Below are 19,907 nucleotides of genomic sequence, written 5' to 3'. Positions count from 1 at the left end.
GACTTCCCAGAGTTAAATACAAGGTATAAAAGTAAAAACAATCATAAACAGCCATATGTTAACAACAATAAACTATTAAGTCTATCACACTCTAGCTCATATAAAATGACTACAAGCAATACTAATATCACATCAAAACTTATACAAATGCTAAATAAAACTTTTTAGTCCCATATTTGTTCTGGATGTAATCAATCCACTTTTTCCACTCCATAATATAACGTTGTTGCGAATGGTCTTTCAAATAAGCCGAAATCTTTGTCATTTCCGCCAGGTCAGAAACTTTTAGAGTCCATTCTTCTATAGTCGGGAGTTCCTCCTTCTTCCAATATTGACCTACTAAAAGTCTTGCTGCTGTAATTAAGTTCAACATCAACTTAGTGTCCACAACAGTAGTGTCCGTAATTATGCCCAATAAAAACAATTGCGGACAAAACTTTATCCTTTGCTTGAATATCTTCTGCATATTCCACCAGATTTTAACCCAAAAAGCTTTAACCTTTTTACAGGTCCACCATATATGAAAATACGTTGCGTCTTCGCCACCACATCTCCAACATTTAGGTTGGTAGTTCGGATACATACTTGCAAGCTTTTTAGGATCTAAATGCCACCTATAAAACATTTTGTAAAAGTTCTCTCTTAAATTTTGAACTTTATTATTATTAATCATTGCACAGTCAGCCAGATGTTCAGACTGGATTTGGCATTTTTGTCTACCTATCGAGTCCTTGAGTCCTTACCAAGGACCTGGGATAGGCAGATGTAGATGTTTGATGGTATTATTATTATTATTAGTAGTATTAGTGTTATTGCAAGGTCTACTGAGACTCTGATGTATTTCTACAAACTATTACTCCCCATTTAGGCATTCCAGAGCATTTTTCATAAATCAATTGCTTAATAATCCCTTTAACATTCACTTTTAACATTCCATTTTAATCTGAGAGCAATTAAGCTACTGAAGAACACTGTCTATATAACCGCGAGAAATATTTTTTTTAAGAAATGAAACCTATTGCTTATGCAGCATTTATTGTAGTGATTACATAGGTAATAATTTCTTACAAAAGGCAGAGCAACTCCTTTTATGGATATTTCAATAAGTGAAATTACAGGAGTTTGACTTCTTTTCCAAAGAAAGGGCTGGTGTTTAAATAGAAGCTTACTGTCCCAGCTTTATTTTCAATTCATTGGATAACAAGCTTCTGCTCCAACATAGTCAATGCAGAATAATTATTCCCATCATTTTCCCCCCTCAATTTTCATAAGAGGGAGCCAGTTTAATGATCTATCCATTCTCATTTTGCAAAATAGATTTCTGTGTTTGCACTGTTTATTTCAGCCTTTTCCTAACTGCTCTTTCTTGATGGCTTCCAAATTTTCAGGCACCTTGGCATTCCATCACCCACTACTTAAAAACCTGGTTTATTTCAAATGAAGTCAGTTGTCCCATTTCAATCTCTTCATGTTGTGAGTTCTACATACAGGGGACTTATCCTAAAGCATATGACATCATTGTCCTGAGGACCTTGCTAAGGAAGAACCCAATGCAACATCTGATTGGATCTGTTCTTCCATTGCCACTCACGTTCAATTAGCAGTAAAAAAAAAAGCAAAGTGAATTAGAGGGTAACTAAATCACTTTTTTTTTGTCCGTTGGTTGGTTGGTGTTTCTCTGTAGAAAGCAAACGAAGTACATCCAGGAACAGTTGAAAGAGGTACAGAATGGGAAGACCTACAGCCTTAATGCTTCCAGCATCATGGCGAAAACAGAGACCAGGGCCCAAAGCCAAATCCATCTGCAAAACGTGAGTAAATGTGCCAGTGTTAATCCTTATTATGCTGGCTGAATGTTGGAATGCTGATGGCACGGTCATTGTCACTTCTTCCTGTCTCCCAAAGCGGACCTAGTTTGCAGCTGTGGTCCTGGACGTAAAAGAGGGGAGAAGAGAGTACCAGCTTTATGCTTGCTTTGTCCAAAGTTGGCCATGATGAACGTCAACGTCTCAACTGGCTTAGCAAGAGTTGATTCAAATACGGTCAAAGATGGATGCTTCCACCACCTGCCACATCAGGAGAGGACATTTACATGTGGTGCTGCAGCCATCAATGATACTGCTCATGCTTTGTTTGATTGTTAACTATATGCCTCTCTTAGATTTACATATTTAACAGCTCTACTTGAAATGACAGATCACTGAGATCTCTATTGAAAATTGTCTTTTTTTTCCCCTCCTGGCTTCTAATCTATACATCATCAGCAGAACTGCTAAGTTTATGGCTAAGGCAGTTGACCAAAGTACCAAATAGATTGGGGTATCCTATAAAGGTGATGTATAGTATTTACCTGAATGTTGACTTTTTCTTCTTCTTAACACATACCATATTTTCCCCAAAATAAGACTGGATCTTATATTAATTTTTGCTCCAAAAGACGTATTGAGGCTTACTTTCAAGTGATGTCTTATTTTTTTCATGTACCACAATCTACAATTAATCAAATAAGTAACGTCAATAATATTACTTATTTATATTTAATTATATATTAATATTAGGGATGCAGTGGCTCAGTGGGTTAGGATGCTGAGCTTGTCGATCAGAAGGTCAGCAGTTTGGCGGGTCGAATCCCGAGTGCCGCGTAACACAGTGAGCGCCTGTTACTCATCCCAGCTTCTGCCAACCTAGCAGTTCGAAAGCACGTAAAAATGCAAGTAGAAAAATAGGGACCACTATGGTGGGAAGGTAACAGCGTTCCGTGCACCTTTGGTGTCTAGTCATGCCGGCCACATGACCACGGAACGTCCTCGGACAAGTGCTGGCTCTTCGGCTTTGAAACGGAGATGAGCACCAGCCCCTAGAGTTGGAAACGACTAGCACGCATGTGTGGGGGAAACTTTATCTTTATATATTAATATTATTGTTTTATAATTCAATACGTCCATCATGCGTTGCAATGGACATACTACAGTAAATGCATCCATCTGGCTGGCAGTTTTAACTGGGGCTTATATTATGAGCATAAGTGAAAAATCATACTAGGGCTTATTTTCCGGTTACGTCTTACTTTCGGGAAAATACGGTGTGTATTTTATGATTGTAAGGTAGTCCTCGACTTATAACAGTTCATTTAGTGACTGTTCAAAATCGCAAAGGCATTTAAAAAAAGGTGACATGGCCTTTTTCACACTTAGAACTATTGCATGAGTCACATGATCAAAATTCCGATGCTCGGTAACTGGCCTGTATTTATGACGATTGCCGTGCCCCAGGTTCATGCTATCCCCTTTTGTGACCGTCTGACAAGCAAAGTCAGTGAGGAGGCCAGATTCAGGTAACAACCATGTTAACCAACTTAACAACTGTAGCAATTCGCTCAACAGTAAGAAAAGTCATAAAATGGGGGCAAAACTCACAACTGTTGTCTCTCTCAGCCACAGAAGTTTGGGGCTCAATTGTGCTCGTAAGTTAAGAACTACTTCAGACATGTCAAACACAAGGCCCGGGGGCCGGATCCGACCCGCGAAGTGGTTTCATGCGGCCCGCGAAGCCATCCTGGAAACAGTGTGGGAACGGCCCCCACTGCCTTGGCCCATATGGTAAAATACATTTTGCATTAAGCTAAAAATAGTCACTGCAGTAGTCACACAGTTTTTTTAAAAAATATCAATGCATTTTTATCAATGCGATCTTTCCAAACAATAGTTCCTACCTCAGCCTCAGCTCTCATCAGCTTATTATATGTTTAACAATCTGGTTACAACTTCAATGGTAAGAAACCCTGGAACTGTTTAAAGGGTAAGATGAGAATCTTGGAATATAATAGGTGCTGCTGTCCTCCTAACCTTTCATTTACTTAAGGAGAAATGCTGTAAAGATATTGGTATGACCAAACATCTTATGCAATTTTCCTGAACCTTCAAGCAATCTATTCTTCTGCAATACCAGTAAAAGCTAACAATTAAAATAATGAAACTATGCAAATCCAAGGATGTTACCAAGCTTTCTGAGAAAATAGGAAACAGTCTGCTGGACAAAACACTGAAGACTCTAAAACAGACAGGTCAAACACAAGGCACAGGGGGGCCGGATCCGGCCCGCGAAGTGGTTTCATGCGGCCCGCGAAGCCATCCTGGAAACAGTGAGGGACCGGCCCCCACTGCCTTGGCCCTGGCCCAGAGACCCTCCTCCTGCCAGAGACCCTCAGATCTGTCCCACTCCTGCCCAGGCCCCCATAGGCACCCTTGATGCGAACGATGTAGAGCTGGCCACGCCCACCCAGTAGGCCATACGCACTCTAGCCACGCCCACCCAGTAGGCCACACCCACCCAGGCCACACCCAACCAGCCCCCTGAGGGCAACCGCAATGCTGATGCGGCCCTCAATGAAATTGAGTTTGACACCCCTGAACTACTTGCATTTTTCTTTCATTTATATTACCCTGGACTTATATCCTGTATTTCGTTTTTGTTTTATATTCGTCATAACACAAATCAATCAGTCAATTGAACTATCAGCTGGCCTAGAACTTCATGGAAACCAGAAAAATTCGCCGAGCACTTTGCGCTGTACAAAGAAATTTGAGACCTCAATCCCAAATTCCGTCCCCAAAAAAAACCTCTGCTGAAAAATGGCAGGTTAAGAGAGAGGGTAGGAAAGAATGGCGAAGAAAGGATTTGGAGAAGTCATTACCTCGGCCAGAGGTTGAAGTGAATGTGAGAAGGAAAGTTAAAATAACCCTGTCTTGATTTTTCTTATTGTAACAGGGAACAGAAAGAAACCTGGACAGAATTTCCAGATTTTGTAATTATGCCCTATGTATCCAGGAATATTTCACTCCCAGAATCCTTCTTGGGTCTGACCTTTGAGAGACTGACAAATTCTTTCAAATCCACCCAATCCAGGCACCAAATCAACTCAAAACTTTAAACAAAAACCTGGTTCTATCGTGTTGAGTTCTGTGTCAAAGGAAGTTTGACGTTACTGTCCATCTTCAGACCTGTCACTGATGAATCATTTTGGCCATTATTTTCACATACATGGAGGAAAATAAATCAATAAATGGATGGGTGGATGGATGGATGGATGGATGGATGGATGAATGAATGAAAACAATTATTTTGCCCCCAATCAGTTTGGCAGCATTATTTGGAGGTGCCCTGAGGTTTATAAAGTAAGGACAAGGGGGCTAATATGCCCCCTAAAGTTTCTCTCTTTTAACTTAGAATTTTTTTAAAAAAATGAGGTCGATCGTCTGTTCCCCGTGATCATATTTATATTCACGTTTCTGTTCTTTGTTCTTTTGTTCTTCAGAATTCTTGCGCGCGTTCTTTTTCTTCCCCCAAAATCCAAGATGTCAAGCAAAGAAAAGATGGAAATGAATAAAAATTCTGGATAATGTTATCATCAAGGCTGAAGCAATTCCTTCCCCTCCCCCCCACTCTTTTAAGACTAGGTCCTACTTTTTGTGATTGTTTGTTCCTCTGACATGCCATTATGTCAATAAACAGTTCTCTTGAAGGGGTGGCGTTCACAGGGATTTATTTTTTCCCCCTCTCAGAGTTTTAATCTGTTTTTCAGGGCCTTTCTTCCTTTGTTGAGAGAAAATTGGAATGCATGCATTATTCATTGTAGTGGATGATCTTATAATAGAGGGTTACTCATTACTTGAAAGATACTTTGCATAAAAGCACAGGTCAAACTCTAACTGTGATTTAAAATAAGGCCAGTTTCGGCTAGATCAAATTTTATCTCCCAGATCACAGCACTGAACTGCAGCTATAGGGCAGCATTAACTTGGTTTTAATCTCGTCGAGATTTCACCGGGAAAAGCCAAGATGTTTTGATATTCCCAAAGACTGGAAAATGCGTCAGGTAATCCTTGACATACATCCTTTTGTTTAATAGCCGGTTAATAACAATGGCATTGGAAAAAGTGACTTGCGACCATTTTCAGACGTACGACCATCGCAGCATCCCCAGGGTCACATGATCAAAATTGAGAGGCTTGGCAACTGGCATGTGCTTATGACGGTTGCACAGTATCCTGGGGTCACACGATCCCCTTTTGCGACCTTCTGACAAGAAAGTCAATGGGGAGGTCAGAATCACTTTTACAGCTGTGCTATTAACAACTGCAGTGATTACTTAACAACCGGGCCGAGGAACTTTGTAAAATGGGGCAAAACTCAGTGAACGACTCTCTCACTTAGTAACAGAAATGTTGAGCTCAGTCGTGATCGTAAGTCAAAGACCACCTGCTCTGCTGTTAGTTGTGATGTGTTGACTTGTTACTGAATTCCTCACTTTAGGAAGTGCTTATTTTATTTGCTTATGGTTGTTTTTTAATGTCCTCAGTTTTTATGTTGCTCCAATCAACAGGTGACTCTGTGCTCTTTTAGAGTTTGTGTCTGGTGTCACTGAATTTATTTTGCCCCTTTGGGTTGGACTTCCTTTCCACCCACAGTTGGAATGCACAGTGTAGAAATATACATTATCATTGCTCGCTTGCTTCTTGCTCAGGAGAATGTGATATGTAAATGCGAAGAAATAACTATAATTCTTCTACTTCCCCTTGTAGTGGGTTAGAATGCATTGCAAATTTGCTTTCCACTTCAGCCAGCTCATTTACGTTTTCAGCTGTTTGCCTAGCTGCAGTTAAAATAATAATAATAATACATCCTTTCCCCTCTTTGTCACCTCTCTGTGCCAGCTACAAATTCAGCCGCTTGAAATACAAAAATAGTATGCAGAGCTAAAACTGCATTAAAAATCAGTGTGGAAGACTGTGCTTTCAATATATTTGTATTAATGCTTCACACATACTTTTGAGGAAAAAAATAGTTTCTACTCTGAAATCTTCTATGTGAGGTTTAATGAATGGAAATTCATGGAAGTCATTGAAAATTCAAATGGTAAGACTTGACTTTATACAGAAATAGGCACGGTATATATAGAAATGACTGCCACAGGATTCTTGTAGGAACACTGGAGGTGATGCGTACGGAATCCATTTCAAAGGTTTCTTTGAATTGGAAAGTAATTCTGTATGGAGTTATTTAAATTGGTTAATACTGTTGCTGTTATTATTGTTATTTTAATGATCCAGTTGTGACTTTTGAACTGATTTGGGCCAGTTATTTGAATCTGACCCAATTTGATTCAAGCAATTTTTTTTTTTACTAGTAAAAGACAAGTATGGAAGCATCTTAATTTATCTGTATTTGATGGGATACATTTAATTTGATTTATCAATTTAAATTGGCCATCCGAAAGAGAAGGATCAGTTTAAATCAATTTGAAATGTCTAGTAGTCACAGAGACCTAATTAATATATTTATCAGGTATCTCTTCAAGGTGTGGTCAAAAAAATCAATATGGTGGCCATATTGGGGCATATATGACACACATAAAACCGTTAAGTTTAAATGAAAAATATCTCTGAGACATTAGATTGTCCGAGCCACCAAAATAGAACTGTATGACTTAGACATGGATTTAGACTTAACAGAATTAGCCATCATCAAGATGTGGCTCCACAATAATAACAACAACAACAACAACTGTTTCACATCTAATGTGCGAGTGCAGCAAAATCACACAAACTGATTACAAAGCTAGACATGACCAATTTGCTAAATAAATCCACTGGGCATTGTGTAAACAATACAACTTGCCTGTGTCTGAAAAGTCGTGGGAACATAGGGTGGAAAAAGTTGTCGAGAATGAGAGGGTGAAGATCTTGTGGGACTTCTGAATACAGACAGATCGCCATTTGGAACACAACACGCCAGATATCGCAGTTGTAGAGAACCGAAGCGTACAGTTGATTGATATCGCTGTACCAGGAGATGCCAGAGTCGAAGAAAAAAAAATGGAAAAAAATTACAAAATACCGCGACCTGGCCATCAAAACTGTCTGATTATGGATGAAACGTGTAACAGTGATACCCATTATCATCAGGGCACTGGGAACTATGTCCAAAAACTTTGCAAAATACATCAAGAATTTGCAGCTTCCTGCAATAACTCCAGCAATGCTACAAAAAAAATCTGCAGTACTCAGAACATCTTACATTTTAAGGAAGTACCTGGTTGATACCTAGGATGCTGGCAGCAACCTGTATCAACCATCAGCGCCAGTCAGTTTGAATGGTCAGTTGCCTGAGGTTCATGTTTAATGAATAAAAGAGAATAATAATAATAAAGTATTCCAAGTGGTATTAACACTTCACGTGATCTTGATTCTATCCCTCTGTTAATGCAGCCTAGCACTGTGTTGGCTTCTAAGTATCTTAGAATAAAAGGATAAAGACATTTTGTACAACTGCACAAACGTTCCAGATTGTGCAGTGGAGAAGGCAGCCAGTCTGGATTGACTTTTACTTGAAGAGCATTTTTTTTCCCCTGTACATGAATGGAAATAAAGTAGAATACTTGAATTTTAATGAGATTCCGTATTTCCCATGCAGGACAGATTCTCAGCAGGAATGTCTACGTGTTTGGGAAGCTGTGTAATTATTTAACTGGGAAATTACAGAGGGGAGATTTAGAGGTTGGAGAGAATGAAAATAGAATGGTTGCCTATTTAAACTAAAATAGAATGTAGTCTATAGGCTAGTTTTCAACAAAAATAAGAGTTATACTGATAACTAAAATAGATGTATGCTGAAAACTAGAGTGGGGATTTAAATAAATATGCACTGAAAGAGTATATATGCATATCTCACCTCAAAGGAAAGTGCCTTATGTTTTTTTTATTAAGATCTGTGAGAGATTGGCTTTTGATCCTCATTTGAGGAACGTGTTAATGATTTTATTTAGAGGAGAAACAATAGAGATACACTTTAAATTTCTATGTAATTTTGCGCATTTGTTTGACCCTGAATGGCCTCAGCTAAAAAATGCAAACAAACACATATGCAAAACTGTAATTGCATATTCAGTCATGTTCTTCATAAACCATTCTCCATTTCAATTTATTTTGCTCTTTATTTGGTGCTTATTTTTAAGCCAAATGGCATCGCATGAGCATATTCAGTCATAAGGCATTACAAATCTATATCTGGATTTTTACTGAAATGCAAATTCTTGATTTTATTGCATTGCGCCTTAATCAACATTTATACAATGCACTGGTATACACAGGGATGAAGGGTTTAGCAGAATCTAGATTTGGATTGTTATTTAGATGTGGATTATTTATTTTATTGCCTTGCACCTTATCATAATCAACTTTTGTACATTGTACTAGTATACACAGGGATGAAGGATTATAAGAAGAGGCCATATTAAAAATGAGTTCCTTGATAAATAAAGTATCAGAGGGGGTCCTCATTGCTTAGAAAGACAGCAAAGTGGAACATCTTCCAGATGTTTATTATTATTTTTTATTTTATTTTTGGAATTTGAAGAACCTCAGTGCAATAAACTGCTTTGGGTTTGGGCCGTTCTCAGCCTGCAAACATCTGTGCTTATCGAGTGCGAAGAATCAGAACCACACGTTTTGCTTCAGTTGAGATGATTTATTTCTCATGCCTATGCAGAAGAATCTAATCAACTAACAAGCACTAAATTGGCGCTAAATAAGAGTCAACGGAATTCAAGGGGGATGGACTTAGACCACTTGTGGCAATGTAACGACTCCTGGCTGATTCCTCTCTTGACTCCACCCTCAGGCATCTCCTGCTCTTCTACAATGCTAGCTCAAAGTGCCTTGCGTCCATTGTCAGCACTTCTGGTGTCTTTGTTTTCAGGCCCTGCTGGCCAAAATAACAGATAAAGCCCAACAGAGTCAATAACTCTTTAGATGCCTTTGAGTAATGTCAGTGGAAAGAAGAATGAAATTTTTTATTTTATTTTATTTTATTTTATTATTATTTTATTTTATTATTTATTTTATTTTATTTTATTTTATTTTATTTATTTTATTTTATTTTATTTTATTTTATTTTATTTTATTTTATTTTATTTTATTATTTTATTTTATTTTATTATTTTTTTTACTTTATTATTTTATTTATTTTATTATTTTATTTTATTATTTTATTTTATTTTATTTTATTTTATTTTATTTTATTATTTTATTTTATTTATTTTATTTTATTTTATTTTATTTTATTATTTTATTTTATTTTATTTTATTATTTTATTTTATTTTATTTTATTTTATTTTATTTTATTATTTTATTTTATTTTATTTTATTTTATTTTATTGTTTTGTTTTGTTTTGTTTTGTTTTGTTTTGTTTTATTCTGTTCCGTTCTTTTATTTTTGGAATACAACAGTCCTCACCTTGGAAAAGTTGTTCAGCTCTAACCAAGGTGAACCAAGAACCTACCTTAGCTTAAAGGAACTATATTGCAAACTGCAAATCAACCAAACCACCACATCTGGAGAGGGGGCTGATTTTGCAAGGCCAAAATTACAGTTGCTTATGTGCCGTAGATTCTCACTGTAGGATCCAGATTTGATGCAAACGAGATTCTCAGGAGGTGAACATTTCCCCCCCCACTAGATACATTTAATTTGAGCAAAGATTTGAGCCCATCTGTTAGAAGTGAACTAGATCAAAGCTGTTTTCATCTAGCTTGATGTCCAACTTTGAAAGAGCCACAGTGTTTAACCTATCCCTCCCTCCCTCCCTCCCTCCCTTCCTTCCTTCCTTCCTTCCTTCCTTCCTTCCTTCCTTCCTTCCTTCCTTCCTTCCTTCCTTCCTTCACAGTATTCAACAACAAGAAGACATCAAGAGCCAGTGATGGGGAAAATGATGGAATCTAGTTTTTCAGGCACTCAGTCCTTTCCTGAAGCTTTGTCTGCGGAAAGAGGAGGCCAGGCTGCAAAACCACATAGGTAAGGATATGTTTTGTTTTGTTTTTAAAATGGCTGTTTCTTTTGTGAGACAAATGCAAGGCAAGGGAACATGGTCACTTAGGATATTTAAGAGAACCTCTGTTTGTTTGTTAAGGAGAGAGCATGGAGAGCCTTCCCTTCTAAGATGTCAAAGCCATTATTTCAGCTGATGGATTGTCACCTTTCACCTTTCTATAAAGGGCCTACAGAGGACTCTTAAACAAGAGTCACAGACCAGCAAATAAGATCATTATATTCCATTTCCTCTGACTGTTCTCTTATCGATGCATGAAGTTAATAACCCAGCCAAAGGCAGGCTACAGAGTTAACTTGGGCTGACAAATACGATTCAGTGTAAAAAAAAAAAAGGGAGGGGGCTGCACGACATGGCACCTGTAACTAGCAAAGGCTGGTTAAGTGGGACCTTTCTATTGGTTTTTAGTGACTGAAAGCAAAGGGCATTATAAGGAGAGTGGATTGATGTGTGCACATTGGTCATGATGTGTCTCTATCTCATCTCTGTCTCTGTTTCCCATCTCCATATCTCTCTATCTATCTATCTATCTATCTATCTATCTATCTATCTATCTATCTATCTATCTATATCTATCTATCTATCTATCTATCTATCTATCTATCTATCTATCTATCTATCTATCTATCTATCTATCTATCTCTATCATCCAGTTTATATGCTGCCCATCTATGAAGAACTCTGGGCTGCTTGCAATGCCATAAATAAAGTATAAAACAATTGCAAGGTTAAGAACATTAAACCATTGGACACTGAAATTAAACAACAACAACAACAACAGCCACACATTAAAATTGACAAGTCAGATACAAAGGGCCATACATTGTCTGTCTGTCTGTCTGTCTGTCTGTCTATCTCATCTATCAGAAAATGACCCTCTTAATTGCATGCTCTTTATGACTGTGAGATTTGATTATCAGACAAGGATAAAAGTGTGGAGATTCACCAGAGACTCAAAATAAGTAATGAATAAGTAACCCAGAATTAAAAGAATACGTGAATATGTAACCTAGAAGTTAAAGAAAGTCAGAAACCAGGCAGTATGGAAAGACTTGATTGAATCTGAAACTCTTACTGTAATGTGTGATTTAGAGCATAAGTTGAATCTGATTGCTCAATTATTGGTGAAGTGTGGTTCAGAAAGTGTAGGATTGAACTGATGCAGCACTATACAGTAGATGCAGTAACAGATATGCAATAATGGCAATTTCAGTAGAAGAGCATTAATTTTACTCTCAATGCTGTACTTATGGAGAAAATCCATAACAGATGTTCGGTTGGCTTAGGAAAGTTCATATTCTAAATATCACTGGAAAAGTAACATTTGGTTTGGATCATTCCTTCATATACTGTATGGTGACACAGGAATTTTTGAATCTTAAAAATTTAATTCCCTTTTCAACCTGTGACGTTTTCACTAAAATGTGCAAACCCGTATATTCCAAGGAGAGTGAATTAGTTTTGAATATGCTACAGTAGCTCCTGCAAGGATATTTTATGAGAAAATAGGTTTAATTCCTTCTATGGAAGAAGGTCTAATTAAGCCTGCTTTGATGTGTAAAGTAACTTTGCATGATAGGAGACTTGACACATAATTTAATTCAATCTGGAAAGCATTCAGAGTCTTCAATGGAGTGATTCAGTGTATGGATTTGTACACATCCAAAATTTGAGTTACTGTCTGCATAAAGTTTATATTTTAATTTTACGGGATTCTCAAATTAAAACAGACTTCTACTGTATGAGTATGGGCAGAGTTTATTATCCTTCAGAATTAAAAGAATACGTGAATACGTAACCTAGAAGTTACAGAAAGTCAGAAACCAGGCAGTATGGAAAGACTTGATTGAATCTGAAACTCTTACTGTAATGTGTGATTTAGAGCATAAGTTGAATCTGATTGATCAATTATTGGTGAAGTGTGGTTCAGAAAGTGTAGGATTGAACTGATGCAGCACTATACAGTAGATGCAGTAACAGATATGCAATAATGGCAATTTCAGTAGAAGATCAATAATTTTACTCTCAATGCTGTACTTATGGAGAAAATCCATAACAGATGTTCGGTTGGCTTAGGAAAGTTCATATTCTAAATATCACTGGAAAAGTAACATTTGGTTTGGATCATTCCTTCATATACTGTATGGTGACACAGGAATTTTTGAATCTTAAAAATTTAATTCCCTTTTCAACCTGTGACGTTTTCACTAAAATGTGCAAACCCGTATATTCCAAGGAGAGTGAATTAGTTTTGAATATGCTACAGTAGCTCCTGCAAGGATATTTTATGAGAAAATAGGTTTAATTCCTTCTATGGAAGAAGGTCTAATTAAGCCTGCTTTGATGTGTAAAGTAACTTTGCATGATAGGAGACTTGACACATAATTTAATTCAATCTGGAAAGCATTCAGAGTCTTCAATGGAGTGATTCAGTGTATGGATTTGTACACATCCAAAATTTGAGTTACTGTCTGCATAAAGTTTATATTTTAATTTTACAGGATTCTCAAATTAAAACAGACTTCTACTGTATGAGTATGGGCAGAGTTTATTATCCTTCAGAATTTTATTTTACGATACTGCGCTGATCCTGATTCCTGATATTTACCCATTGCTTAGGCAACTTCCAGTCTTTTAAAATGATACAGTGTTCATGATCAATTAACGATGTTGTGAAATATTGTAATTTCTACATTTGTAAACTCCTTGTTTATTCATTTCAGTCATTTCTGACTTTTTTATCCCTGTCCTTTTTTATTTTGTTCTTTTGCTTTTTCTGTAAAATATACTTTAGAAAAACAGACAAACCTGGGCACAGATAAGTATGTTGATATAGCTATTGGTGGATGAATAATCACCTGACCTATCAAAAGCTTCAGGGTGTTATTTGAATTTAAGGTAATGGGTCAAATCACCCGTACATTTTTACCTTTTTACTCAAACAACAGGTGGTATTTAAAATAAATATGAGAAGCTTTTTTTAATAGAATCAGTAAATTTGAACATTTAAAAGTTTGGTGAAAGAAACGTATTTTAGCATTTTTATAAAATCAAGGGAGTGTGGGGAAAAACATATGCCTCTTAGGATAATGTTCTTCAGAGGAGTTGGTTGAATTTCTAGCAATGGAAGGATCTTTGAAGGATATAATGATGATATAAATAACAGGAAAGGTCTTCATGGAAGAAGCCATCAGATTTAGCTTTATCAGTCAATATTAAACACTAAATTGTGCCTGACAGGCAATTCAGAGACAGTGCAGATTCTTTCTTTCTTTCTTTCTTTCTTTCTTTCTTTCTTTCTTTCTTTCTTTCTTTCTTTCTTTCTTTCTTTCTTTCTTTCTTTCTCTTTCCTTCCTTCCTTCTTTTCTTTTCTTTTTTCCCTATCTCCCTCTCCCCCTTCTCTCTCCCTCTCTTCCTTTTTCTCCTTCCTTCCTTCCTTCCTTCCTTCCTTCCTTCCTTCCTTCCTTCTTTCTTTCTTTCTTTCTTTCTTTCTTTCTTTCTTTCTTTCTTTCTTTCTTTCTTTCTTTCTTTCCCTATCTCCCTCTCCCCCTTTCTCTCTCTTCCTCTCTTTCTCCTTCTTTCCTTTCCTCCCTCCTCTTCCTCCCTCCTTCCCTCCCTCCTTCCTTCCTTCCTTCCTTCCTTCCTTCCTTCCTTCCTTTCTTTCTTTCTTTCTTTCTTTCTTTCTTTCTTTCTTTCTTTCTTTCTTTCTTTCTTTCTTTTTTCTGCCATGTTTAATCAAACACTTTTCAAGCCCCACCTGAAGCACATTATAGCCAGATGCATCCAACTGAGTAAATCAGGAGCCAGGACAGAGTTCTAAAATCACTATGAATAAACCGGTCAGTCCTAGAGGAGATCAACCCGGACTGCTCTTTAGAAGGCCAGATCCTGAAGTGGAAACTCAAATGCTTGGGCCACCTAATGAGAAGGAAGGACTCACTGGAGAAGAGCCTAATGCTGGGAAAGGTGGAGGGCAAGAGCAGAAGGGGATGACAGAGAATGAGGTGGCTGGATGGAGTCACTGAAGCAGTAGGCATGAGCCTAGATGGACTCCAGAAGATGGTAGAGGACAGGAAGGCCTGGAGGAACATTGTCCATGGGGTCGCGATGGGTCGGACACAACTTCGCAACTAACAACAACAACCTATACACAAGAACCTGATCTACTAATGGACAAGGCCAATTGGCACCAGATAAGAGTCAACGGACTTCAAGCGGGGCTGGACATGGGTCTCTTACAGGGCTTTGTGACTTCATACTGATGATGCATTTGATCATCCCCTTGTTCATCTCCTACAGCATGTCCTGATCTGCTCCTCTAGCCCTTGAGTGGATTTCTGCCCATGGAATGAATCCACCTGTGTTGAAGAAAGGCCGATGAGCAATAACAAGCAGGGCATCATGGTGTAACATAAGGCTTCCACTGCTCTTTCAGCATTGCTTGAAGTTAGTTGACAGTGTGGATCACATCTAATTATTGTTGCTATTTATTATTTTGCTTTTCTCCAAGAAAACAAAGCAACATATATTTCCCCCCTAATTTCCTTCCCATAATAACAGCCCTCTATAATAAGCCGGATATAGGTAGAGAATAATTGGCCGAAAGTTGAGTTCCAAAGTTGAACTGGGACTTGAAGCAATTTCCCTAATTTGAGTCCAACAGCTTATCTGCTCCATGTGCTACATCATAGTCACAATGTTAGCCTAGTAATGTATAAACAGATTTGAGTTAAAGATTTGAGCCTGAGATGATTTGTAACCTCGCTTTTGTACATTTTACAAATCAGATATTTAATACATCAAATGCACAAGGGGGGAGGGGAAGAGATGGGGAATCGACTTCCAAATTTAGTGATTAATAAACCTCAAGTTGATGTTCTTCATCATGTAGCTCCTTAAACATTACTTTATGCTATTAGATTATGAGTGTTACGCATAGGTGATACATTAGTCATCTGTCTGGTTTCATAAGTTGGTCCTGCATCACCGCCAGGGTGACATATAGCACTTTTGAAACTCATCTTGATTTATTCTTGCCCTACAGCATTTTTAAAACCTCACACAGGAACTGGAAGTGCAGATGTTAGAATCGTGACCATTTAGTGTCTGTGAAGCCAGAATTCTGAGTGTCTATTAAGCAAATCACTTATAGAAACTCTGTGAAGGTGTTTTTTTGTGTGTGGAAAATTATAAAATTATAAATTGCCATTGATCAGTGAAGTAATTAAATAAATTTATGTGATAACATGGCAGCTATGATGGCGCAGTGGTTAGAATGAAGTACTGCAGGCTACTTCTGCTGACTGCCGGCTGCCTGCAATTCGACAGTTCGATTCACACTGGCTCAAGGTTGACTCAGCCTTCCCTCCTTCTGAGCTCGATAAAATGAGGACCCAGTTTGTTGGGGACAAGATGATGACTCTGTAAACTGCTTAGAGAGGGCTGTGAAGCTCTGTGAAGCGGTATATAAGTTTAAGTTCTGTTGCTATTTTAATTGAAGTTTTGATAAACATAATTCAAACTAATACAAATTAAACTAAAATAAAAAGAGAAAAAAATCCATAAGGTTCAGAAAAAAAAGGGACTTCCAGATTAAGAAATGGTGGACTGATATACAAAAATGTGTAGCTGACCTTGGGAGATGATTAAAATTAAATTAAGAGCTGGTAAATCAGCTTGTCCTCGCCGGACAAAGAAAGGAGCTGAGCTCAACAACAAATGTTCGAGACAGTTGCTTCTCATGAGAGGACAGCAAGATAGAGGTCTTCAACGGGTTTAGAACTCTGGAAGATATTTTGCTCGCACCATGGTTAATACGTTTGAAAGGATACAAAGTTCACACACTTTCTTTTCTAATTTCTTCTGGAAATTACAGGCTAACTGTTTTTTTCAGATGTTAGGAATCCTTGTACCAAAAGGTTTTATAGCACGAGATGAGTTTCTTTCAAAGAAAGGAAAGTTTTAACTACAAGCTTTATATATATATATATATATATATATATATATATATATATATATATATATATATATATATATATATATATATATATATATATATATATATATATATATATAGAATTCTTCCCATGGGAAAATGATTTTGTTTTTGATTTTTTTTCTTTTTTGAAAAAAAGAAAAGAATGTAAGATAAGATTTAAAAATCTGGACACTAGAGGGAACTAAAGATTACAACTGAAGGAAAAGAAGACATCAATTTGATTTACAATTACAGAACGAAGCAAAATATTCTGACATTGCACATATTGGAGGATATTTTTGAACAATGAATTCAGAACCTAATTTTAATAGTGTCAACAGAGACATCTGCTTCAATGAATAGACTGTGTCTAAAAGATGTGGCATGGAAACAAGTACAATCTGAGAACCTCAAAACTGAATTGAAAGTGGATTTACAAATGACAGGCTACAAGAAAGACATGGATAAAAAAAGTTACACTGGACATGAAAGAAAGGGAAGGGAAGGGAAGGGAAGGGAAGAAGAGAAGAGAAGAGAAGAGAAGAGAGAAGAGAAGAGAAGAGAAGAGAAGAGAAGAGAAGAGAAGAGAAGAGAAGAGAAGAGAAGAGAAGAGAAGAGTGTCACTGCACGTTTTTTTTGTTCGTCAGAAAAGTTCATTTCTAACTGTACATTTTCCCTGCTTTCTGCACCTGTGGAGATACCACTTATCTGGTAACCATAGTGAATCCCATATGACCAGTTATGTTATGGTTTCAGACTGTTTAGTGCGCATGTCTAGAAAACGTTTCTCACAGTTATTCTTTATTGTCTTTCACTTTTGCTGTTACTATCTGTTACGTTAGGATGTAGTCAGCTAGCTCTCTTTATAATATATATTTAGTTTTTATATTTTTGTAATTAAAAGGTATTTAGTAAGATTATGCATCGTGTTTTATTTCCTTCCTTCATGCACATCATGCATCCTCTGAAGCATGATCCTTCGCCCTCTACTAAGGTGATTTATACCTTGACAAAGAGAAGAGAAGAGAAGAGAAGAGAAGAGAAGAGAAGAGAAGAGAAGAGAAGAGAAGAGAAGAGAAGAGAAGAGAAGAGAGCCATGGCTGATATCTTAATAATTTAAAGAAATATGGAAACAGAGTGTGACCTGCATAATTTTCCCATATTGGATTTACAAAAGAGGCTTCTTAATGTTTTGAAGCATCTTGTGAGAAGGAACAAAAAAATGAGAAGAAATCAAATTTTAGGACATCATTTGAACAGACTAAAGATTAAGTCTGTTAGAAATAACAAGAAGGGATATAATGTTGGTTTATTTGCTCAAGGTTAAAGTTGATATATCTCTAGTAACCCTTAATGGACATTTTGTGAAGGCAAGGCAACAAGTAAAGCTTGATAACGAGCGATCCAACTTAGAAGTAAGGAGAAATTTCCAGATAGTTTCAACAATTAATCAGTGGAACAGCTTGCCTCCAGAAGTTATGGATGCACAATCACTGGAGGTTTTCAAAAATAGAATGGAGAACCATTTGACTGGATGCCTTGAGCAAGGTGTTGGACTAAGATCTCTGAAGTCCCCTCTAGCCCTATTATTCTATGCTCTGTATCACTGATGTAGTACAACTTCCTTCCAAGACCTAAACTCTGATGGTTTAGAATAGAATAGAGCTGAAAGGGACCTTGGAGGTCTTCTAGTCCAGTCCCCTGTTGAAGTAGGAGAACCTATACTATCTCAGACAAGTGTCTGTCCAGTCTCTTCTTAAAAATCTCCAGTGATGGAGCACCCATGACATCTGGAGGCAGCTGTCCAACTGGTTAATTCTCCTCATTTAGGAACTTTCTCCTTAATTCCAGGTTGCTTCTCTCTTCGGTCAGTTTCTGACCATTGCTTCTTGTCCTGCCTTCTGGTGCTCTGGAGAATAATTTGACCCCCCCTCTGTCTTGTGGCAGCCCCTCAGATACTGGAATATTGCTATCATGTCTCCCCTATTTCTTCTTTTCTTTAGACTAGCCAAACCCATGTCCTGCAGCCCTCCTTCGTATGTTTTAGTCTTCAGGCCTTTAAGCATCTTAGTTGCTCTTCTCTGCAGTTTTTCCAAGGTCTCAACATCTTTTTTTGTAGTATGGTGACCAAAATTGGTTGCGGTATTCCAGGTGTGGCCTCACCAGTTTCTTTCGCTTTGTTCCCAGGAATTTTTCTTCATGCTGCAATGCAGTTCAGCAACCTGGAATGATGCACAGAAATGCTTTTCGAAGGACTCCTCCTCTACCACGGGGTAGATTCAGTGGCATTGCAGGACCAGCCTACCAACAGCTAGAAGACTCCAAGATCACGGATCAGGAGACCACAGGATCTTCTCAAGAGTAAGTAGGAGAAAACGAGAGAAAGCAGTCTGCTGTGGGGAATTAAACTGAAGGAAGGCGTACGAAAATGAAAGAGTGAACCCTTTTTAATGAAACCCACAGGTAGGTTTGACAGGACCCTCTTAAAACAGCATATGTGATGTCCCAAAAGTGCGTTTTTTTCTTGAGGCAGCTGGACTTTCTTCTTTTTGTCTTTGAAGACGTTTCGCTTCTCATCCAAGAAGCTTCTTCAGCTCTGCCTGGATGGTGGGGAATGGAAGGACGTATACTCCTTGCAGACAGCTAGTCATTTGCCTTCTTTTAATGAGCTGTTGAGGTCTCCTGGAGCCTTATCTGTGTCCTCAGGGTCACCTGAGTAGTGCAAATGGGTGTGGAGCCTTCTTGGAACTGTTGAAAGGAGTTGTGTTGTAGACTGGAGATGGGTGATGTCACATCAAAGAGGCCATCTATTTCAAAACTGAACAGCCTTCTCTCAACAGAGGGGGAGGGATATAACATCAGTCTACAACAGATTCCTTTCAACAGGCCCAACACCCATTTGCACTGCTCAGGGGACCCAGAAGACACAGATAAACTTCCAAATGGTCTCTCAATGACTCTCTAAAAGAATTGCAAATGACCAGCTGTCTGCAAGGAGTATAAATCCTTCCATTTCCCACCATCCAGGCAGAGCTGAAGAAGCT

General features: G+C 37.7%; 1 protein-coding gene across 1 annotated transcript in view; it reads left to right on the top strand.

The window, feature by feature from the left end:
* NRG3 (neuregulin 3) overlaps positions 1 to 19,907 on the top strand; it is a gene marked incomplete at its 5' end in the record, with an annotated part of 542,787 nt that overhangs the window by 512,329 nt on the left and 10,551 nt on the right. Inside the window, 3 exons of the mRNA XM_083364204.1 lie at positions 1,685 to 1,811; positions 10,725 to 10,852; positions 19,051 to 19,224. Coding sequence (XP_083220330.1) covers positions 1,685 to 1,811; positions 10,725 to 10,852; positions 19,051 to 19,224 — 429 coding nt within the window. The remainder of the gene's footprint in view (positions 1 to 1,684; positions 1,812 to 10,724; positions 10,853 to 19,050; positions 19,225 to 19,907) is intronic.

The sequence above is a fragment of the Vipera ursinii genome (assembly GCF_947247035.1).
Source record: "Vipera ursinii genome assembly, chromosome: 5".
Lineage (NCBI taxonomy): Eukaryota > Metazoa > Chordata > Lepidosauria > Squamata > Viperidae > Vipera > Vipera ursinii.
This window is presented reverse-complemented; position numbering and strand designations above follow the sequence as displayed.